At 39.1% G+C, this 8,774-nt stretch overlaps 1 protein-coding gene across 1 annotated transcript; it reads left to right on the top strand.

Moving 5' to 3' along the window:
- Positions 1 to 941: 941 nt before the first annotated feature.
- On the top strand, positions 942 to 7,573 carry LOC125300030 (calcium-activated chloride channel regulator 1-like). Its single transcript, XM_048251505.1, has 14 exons — positions 942 to 1,125; positions 1,240 to 1,380; positions 1,570 to 1,720; positions 2,008 to 2,116; positions 2,655 to 2,823; positions 3,471 to 3,695; positions 3,854 to 4,078; positions 4,201 to 4,381; positions 5,087 to 5,193; positions 5,287 to 5,502; positions 5,714 to 5,981; positions 6,125 to 6,286; positions 6,665 to 6,895; positions 7,071 to 7,573. The coding sequence occupies exons 1-14, from the start codon at positions 970 to 972 to the stop codon at positions 7,421 to 7,423; spliced, it is 2,694 nt and encodes an 897-aa protein (XP_048107462.1). The 5' UTR covers positions 942 to 969; the 3' UTR covers positions 7,424 to 7,573.
- Positions 7,574 to 8,774: the final 1,201 nt, after the last annotated feature.

The following is an 8,774-nucleotide window of genomic DNA, read 5'->3' as shown; positions in this document are numbered from 1 at the left end:
AATGGTTTTGGTGCCGTTACAGTAGAGATGAACAGAAAATAAGGCCTCTGCTTCATGCAGTGATTTCAGTTACCCTACACAGACAGCAGAGTTTTATTTGAACTTCAGTAAGGTCATGTCATTGTTATAGAGTTACAGAGCACTGCCCCTGACATTGCCCCATGTCATTTATTAAATACAACCACTCAAAATTGATTTCACTTCTTTCAAATGATGATGTGACACAATATAAGCCAGAGAGAGCAAACAGGTTGTTTAAGGTGGGAATGAGAAAGTCTGAAAATGGTGGGAATGAGAAAGTCTGAAAATGGATACAAGAAACTATGTGAGAGGACGAGGACGAGTGTGTATGTGAGGTGGGGGACGAGGAGGAGGAAGAACAAAAAATGCAAAGAGCAAAGCAAAGTAGTAATTTCTGATCAATTTTGACCTACTCGAACGTGTTTATGTTCATCAAAAGACAATGAAAAATATGAAGTTTGTTTTGAGATTACAGTAAAAATGTACTTCTCCCTAAGAACTACAGTATATGTTTTGAACAATGTGTGTTTTTTGTGTGTTGTTTACTGACTGCTTGATAGTGTATATCATTTTGATCACTTTGTTTATGATTTGAGAGCAGTGTTTGGTTTTGAGCACTGGCAAATCTGTTTTGAGGCTTTTTTATTTTGCATTTAGTTTATTTTGCAAATAGTGCTTGAAGATGAGGTTTTGTGTTTACTGTTTTAAGAAAATTGAGCTTTACTGAAATTTACTGTCTTAACATGTAGTATTTTTAGGTCAATCATTTCCATAAATGATTGATAGGTTATTCATAGGTGTGACAATACAAGTACAGGAAATACATAAGGAAAAAAAAAACCTTACGAGAAGTGCTCTTATCAAGGTGTTATTTGCGATGAACCTTGGACAGTTGATGAACCTTAAATACTCAATATTTTGAACTTGGCTTACAGACGTGTGATAGCCATGGGTCTGCAAACATCAGGACTGTTCTTTGTCATCTTCTTGTCTCGTACGTTTGGAATACAGCTGGATGGACATGGGTACACAGGTGTTCTCATTGCCATCAACCCAGCTGTCCCTGAAGAACCAAATGGTCAAGTACTCCTTTTGAGGATTGAGGTGACGGTCTTGCAATTTATAAAATACAATTTTTAATGTAATGTGAATACATTTTTTTGTTAATATTGGTATTATTCTGTCTGATGTTTTGATTCCCTCCCTTGACTATTTCAGGATATGATAAAAGATGCATCACTCAGTTTATCCAAAACTGCTGGGAACAGGTTTCATTTCAAGGAAGTGACCATTTTAATTCCTTCAAACTGGAAAACTCAAAAAGAATACAAAAAGGCCAGGACTGAGAGGTATGACAAGGTATGGTGGAAAACATTCATCTTCTGCATATTCATTTTTGTTCAGTGGAGCAGCTATCTTTACTTAATATAGTTGTCAAACACCCAAAGAAGCCAACCTAATAAATCAAAGAAAACATGGTAGCCATATCAGTGTGGATGTAAAGTAATGATGTGGAAAAAAAATAAACAAAGGCTTTTGTTGTTTCAGGCTCATGTCATTATTGATGAGCCAAACCGTGCATATGGAGATGAGCCCTACACCCTCCAGTATGGTCAATGTGGAGATGAGGGCCAGTACATTCATCTCACCCCAAACTTCCTGCTAGACGACAAGCTCGTCACCGTGTATGGAGAAAGAAGTAAGCCCAATGGCTGTGCTGATGTCTGGTTTGGGTTGATAGGGGGTCATTTTTAAAAAGACAATTAATGTTTGTATTTCTAAGCTCCTTGCTTCTTGTCCTAATTACCGTCCCTGTGGGTAGACGTGTGTGTGTGTGTGTGTGTGTGTGTGTGTGTGTGTCCACTGACATAGCTTTAACAATTCTGATTCTAATTCCGGTTTACTTCACATTTTCATACAAGTTAGAGGGTCACCATACATCATCCTACCTGATTCAATGTCTGTTCCTTTTTGTGCCTATTACAGATAAAGTTTTTGTGCATGAATGGGCTCATCTGCGATGGGGTTTATATGACGAGTATAGTGATGAACAGCCATTCTACCTGTCTGGACAGGGGGAAGTTGAGGCAACAAGGTAACAGATATTTTAATATTGCACCATCTGTTTCACTTTCATTGTTTCACTGTAAAAAAAAAAGAAAAACATAAAGACGAAAGTCAAAACTGTGTCATAGAACTATTTCTGATTCTATCCTGTGATTAGTCAACATGACTATTTTTCAAACAATAGCTATTATGATATCATGATACCTAAAGTGAACCTTCTTTAGAATTATATTCTTCAGCTTTTACTCTATGTTATATGTTTTGTTTATATATATGTATATATTTTTCAAGTAATATTTGTGTGTGAGAAGCAGTTGGAATAGGCCCTTAAATGGAGCACTATCAAAGAGTGAAGAGGGAGGGGCACATTATTGCTGCACGGTTATATAGGTTGTCATATGTCCCATATCACATGGTTATATAAGTTAACATGTGGGACACCAGTGCACCTGTACTCAACGAACTTGGTGTGCGTAGCTGATAAGGATTATAAGGGTTTTTGGACTCAGGGAGACGTCTATGGAATCAGAATTGATTCATATGTTTCTCCAAATTATTCCCTTCAGGTGTAGCATCAAAATTACTGGGCAACAGTGTGGCAGATCTGAAGCTGAATGTAAAAATCCTTGTGACACTGACAAAAAAACTGGATTGCCGACCGGTGACTGTATATTTCTACCAGATACACATACATCTGCACAAGAGTCAATAATGGCTTATCCCAGCTTGTATTCTGTAAGTTAACAGGACATGTCTCCAAATAACTCACCTATATTTGTTAAATATCTTAAAGATAATGGCACACACACACACTGCCCCCCCCCACCCACACACACCATATACCATACCCCCCCCCCCCCCTCAACACACACACACACTTCCCCAAGCATTCATAAACTGCACACAAGCACACTCAAGACTCATGAGTGACCACACATGTACAGAGAAGCAAACGCACACACACACACACACACACACACACACACACACACACACACACACACACACACACACACACACACACACACACACACACACACACTTACACACACACACACACACACTTACATGAGTTGCAAGAGTAGTACAGGGGATGGAGTAAAGGATTGAGACAAATTGGCAAGCATGATTTATGTGCAGGGAAGAGAGAATGTGCAGGGCTAAGCAGCGGTCATATTTTGTACCACTATGCGTACATTTAGTTACTGAGAAGTCATTAAAGAAGTCAATAAAATGCTTTATATGCAAGTACTTGATTTTTGAATAATAACATGACTATTTAGTAATATGTTACTAACAACAATCAACAAAATATTTGGCAATGGGCACTTTGCTATTTATTGTGGTCTGTTATAAAGGGTTACCAAACTCTTTTCATTCAGGTGGTAGATTTTTGCACAACGGAGACTCATAATGCTGAAGCCCCAAACAGACAGAATCAGATGTGTGGCAACAGAGCAGCTCTGGATGTGATCCTCAACAGCTCTGTGGATGCTGGAGTTCCAGAACCATCGCCTCCCTTCCCCACCGTGTACCCAACTATCTGGAAGGTACAGAGGAGGACCAGGGTTGTGTGCCTCGTCCTGGATGTGTCAGGAAGCATGCAAGTAAGTGTCGTATTCACATTTTTAGGGGTTTGGTTTTTAGGGATATCATGATGCATTTGATGAAGTTGTGATATTTTTTCCCTGCCTGTTTCCCATGCCTGTTTACAGTGATAAGTATGATACAAATGCAGGCGAATAAAAATTTGCACTCATTTCAGGGGCCAAGGATATTGCTTTTACAACAAGCTGCAACGCTGTTTCTTCGAGAAATCATTGAGGATACAGCTATTGTGGGAATTGTGAAGTTTCATAGTATCGCTTCAATTCAGAAAAGCCTTACTCTGATTGATAGTGAACAAACCAGAGAGACGCTTGTCAAGGCACTTCCAACTACCGCAAGCGGTGGAACACAAATATGCCAGGGTATTAATAAAGCCCTTGAGGTAAAAAACTATTTCTTTGAAATCTTCAAATAATATCACCCACCCATTATAATCATTATTGTTTGACAATATCAGAGTCCCCTCTTATAAGGATCCAAGTAGTCAGATTTTGCCTTTTGCAGGTAGTTATGGAGGATGATCAAAACACAGAAGGAGATGAGCTCGTTCTTCTAACAGATGGAGAAGCAAATGACAACATGCAACTTTGTTTGGAAACAGTTAAAAGTAGTGGCGCAACTGTGCACACTATTGCTCTGGGCCCAAATGCAGACCAGATACTGCAAGTTATGGCAAATAAAACAGGTAAGGTAGTCAAAGTATAGCATTTAATAGCCTTCTACAACATTCCATTCACCAATAGCACACTGCAGAGGACAATCTGTTTATTCTGATCTGGCGCACAGTAAACATTGCCCCACAAAACATTGAATTTCCCCATGGGGATCAATAAAGTATCTATCTATCTATATATCTATCTATCCACATGTCAAATGAAAATGTGTAAATAATAACAATGCTTTTTTTTTTTTTTTTTTTTAAGTAGACAGTCACAGCGAGTATACTGTCAGGATTGTATCCCCTTATCAGATATACATACACATCTCGTCTGAGATGTGTATTGAATTAGATTAACACATTCCTTATGTTAATGACTACCAAAGTATGTTACCTTTGTTAGCATTAGTTGGTGCCCACATCAAGGGTTTGTGTTTTGCTTGTTTATGCTGCTAATCGGATCATAAGTGGCCAGAGTATTCATTAAAGGATTTGTTGGTATTTGTTGGTTCCGCAACAAGAGCCGCAGTTTGTCTGGTTATGTTGCTGATCATTATAAACAGCCACAGCAATGAAGAGGAATGACCAAAGTATTTGTTGGAACCTATCATGAGTGTGGAGGAGGGTGGGTCTGGGATGCCAGACACCACTGTTGAGTCTTCTGAAATGAATGGAATGTTTTGTTGAGCTGCCGTTATTTTATGGGTCATTCTTTCTTTGTTTTTCTCAAAGGGGGGATTTTTTATCAGTCAACAGACAGCATTGACTCCAATGCACTAGTAGATGCTTTTGCCTCTCTTACAACTTCTGATGGAAATTTAACACAACAAGCAATTCAGGTGAGGAAAATATGTTACACTATTATGTGTTATACACTATTATTGTGCATCATGAACAAAGTCTGATATCTTTATTGTCTTATGACTTTACAGCTTGAAAGCTCTGGGAAAACAACACTTGATTGGTTTAATGGAACCTTTTCTGTGGACTTGACAGTTGGAAATGGTACCGTTATAACCATTATCTATGAAGCATCCCCTCCCAGAATATCCATCAGAAGTCCAAGTGGAGACATGTTAAGTGTGTCAGACTTCAGCCATGATCGTCCCACAAAGACCCTATCTTTGAAAATTGCAGGAACTGCAGAGGTAACATTTCATTAATGGAGCATGCATGATTCCTCAACAGTTTACAAAACAGATAAGCTTTTGGCTACTTTTCTCACCCACAATCAAAACTAATTCAACTATATTTGGTCAAACAACAATTATTGTGGAAATCTAGATCAAGATAGGTCAAAGAGAAGAGCACATAGTTGTTAAGCACCTACACCGTTCAATTTACCTCAATTTTTCACAGGTTGGAGAATGGCACTATAGTCTACTTAATGAGGGTAGCACTGCACAGGCGATGGCAATCACTGTAACCAGCCGTGCTGCCAGGGCTGATGTGCCCCCCATCATAGTTAAAGCCCACATGAACCAGAAGTCCTCTGATGGTAACAAAGCCATGGTGGTCTTTGCATCTGTCACTCAGAAGGGAGTGCCTGTTATAATGGCAGATGTCACAGCCACACTTGTGTCTGACAAAGAGGCGATACAGTTACAGTTGGAAGATAAAGGCACAGGTAACTGCAGGGGCGGGGACTTGTATAAAATGAACCATGGTAGTCCTACTTTTATGACAGGTGACATATAGTAACATTGTGATAACTAATAATAATATGTATGTAGTGGGTGTTCATGGAGTGCATTTATCTCTTTACACTAGGTGCTGATGCTGTCAGGCATGATGGCATCTATTCAAAGTATTTCACTCAGATGAAGACAGGCAGGTACAGCCTGAAAGTGAGAGTACAAAACAAGGGCAAAGCCAGGATCTCTACACACAGATACAGTGGAGCACCTTACATCCCTGGATATGTGGTCAATGGTAAAGAGTGGGGGAAAAGGGGTTAACCATTATGATAGATAGATAAATAGATAGATAGATAGATAGATACTTTATTCATCTTAAGGGACATTTTGGCATCCAGTAACTTATATGATACGTACACACAGAGCAAAATAGACAAAGTATATAGTATTATCGTAAAACAACACATACACAATTATTCCCACAGTTTTATATCTATGATTATTATACAGTATTTACTTTCAAATGTATGCAGCAATCATTGTTGCATTGGTACATATTCATTGGTACATATAATAGAGATACATCATACATATACATATAATACTACATATTATACATAATGCATTATACATATAGTATGTACATAAAGACTGTCATGATATCCCGCATCAGGATTGGTGGTGCTGAATCCCCCAAAGCCTCCTGTCAATCATGAACCAGTAGAAGTGGGGAGCTTCAGCAGGACAGCCACAGGAGAGAGTTTTGTGGTGGAGTTACCCCCAGGATCTACAGGCCCTCCACCATTTCCTCCCTGTAAGATCACAGACCTGAAGGCCAAACTGGAGGGAGACAACGTCACTCTTACCTGGACTGCTCCTGGGGATAGCTATGACCAGGGAACAGGTGAGATTCCACTCTCAATTATATTATAACCCTTTCCCATGAGTACAGTGTGCACACTAAATCATGGAGAAATTAAGTGACAAGTTACAGCTGGGAATCACCCTAGAATGTGAAGTAATTGAATTAATCTAGAGTCCACCCATTATACTTGAATTAAATTCTGATATTTCTACAGCCTCTGTTTACCATATCCACTGGAGTGAAGACTTGGGGTTGCTGAGAAGGGACTTTAATGAGACTCCTGCTGTCAACACATCAACACTGTCACCGCAAGAAGCTGGCTCCATTGAGGAATACTCATTCAGCTCATATTATTTCAATATCACCAACGGCACTAGTGTCTTCTTTGCCATTGCAGCTGAAAATGCTAAATTTGTGCCATCAGAAATGTCAAACATTGCCCGTGTGGTCAAATATGAACCCCCGGTACCCCAACAACAAAAGAGCACAAATGTGATAGCAATTGCAGTGAGTGGCACAGTGGCTGCCATTGTAGTAATAATTGCAGTTATTATATATATTAAATAGCTTTCTAGCAAAATTGTTGCTTAGCTTCACCACAGAGTATAGCTACTCACAACTGGGAAATGTTTCCAACCCTAACATCGTAACAGGTGTAGATTTTGCGTTACTGTATTTGCCTTTAATGTATAAATGTACACATTCTTCCGACTGCAATTTTTTTAATGTTTATTGGCAATGTTACTACCGTTCACCACGTTCGATTTCAAAACTAACATTATCTTCTCTCGGCACCCATTGGCCCTCCACCTTGCTGTCTGAGTGGAAATGTAAATGCATTGACAGTATCCAGACCAGTATATCAGTGAAATGAAAAGATCGGAGATACTAGGTAGACAGGGCCAGGCTAGCAGCAAAAATGCACTTTAGCAAAAAAACTTTATGCATAATACACAAAGAAAAAAACACAACATAAATATATAAGAATTGGAATTGTGAACTAACATTGTGTTCACTTCTCTTGATTATAAGGGAATAGTTGGACTCAGGAGTTTTAATAATTTGGGTAGCCTTACCCCTAAATATCTCCACTTAAATATCAATATGAATATCTTCACTGACAAAGCACACTATTTTCTGATGTGTAGAATTCTGGGGTATTCTTACTGTATTTTGATGTGTTCATATGTTACATCTGTGTGTAGTATACAACAGGGAGAAGTCCATATTATTGTACATAACTGTGCCTTAGGCCTGTGTACCAGCAGGAAGGTCATACAGGCCGATGTTTAGGAACATCCGAGGAACATCAGTGATAACATGGGCCGAGGGAGACAGCATGTCTGCCTATTCAGGCTAGTATCTCCATCTGGCCAGGGCCAAGTTGTGTACACTGGTTGGCACCTGCCACGTTGGCATGATTGACGTTTGTATGTTTTAGTATAACAGGCTTTGTCTTAGGTTTTGACACGGAGACGGATCGAGGAAGCAACCCAAGGAGCATCTTCTGTCGGAAGGCTCAGCAGCCGCTTCTACAGTAATAACAACCACAACTGTTAGACTCTGCACAGTTTTACTGTTTGAGACTTAGCCTGTGTCCTGTTATTCATTGTTGTACCATCTACAATAAATCATCATCTAATCGCCGATCCTGATCCCGCCGTCAAGCTTTATTGACCATCTTCAATACAGACATTAGAACTAAAACACAACGCAACAACCAGAGAATCCAACAGATGTTAATATAGTTGTTGTTGATGATGTTGTGGTGATTGAAAATTTTGTCTACTGTATATGCTGCATCCAGATATTAAAATGCTTTTGATTTTACATCAGATTCTGTGACCATAAAGTTGTATTCAACTCTCGTAGCACATCACCTTTTATGTGAAAGATGTGTTTGATTATGTATCAGATC

The sequence above is a fragment of the Alosa alosa genome, chromosome 9 (genome assembly GCF_017589495.1).
Source record: "Alosa alosa isolate M-15738 ecotype Scorff River chromosome 9, AALO_Geno_1.1, whole genome shotgun sequence".
Lineage (NCBI taxonomy): Eukaryota > Metazoa > Chordata > Actinopteri > Clupeiformes > Clupeidae > Alosa > Alosa alosa.
The sequence above is the reverse complement of the archived record's forward strand: the minus strand, read 5'-3'. Positions and strand labels throughout refer to the sequence as shown.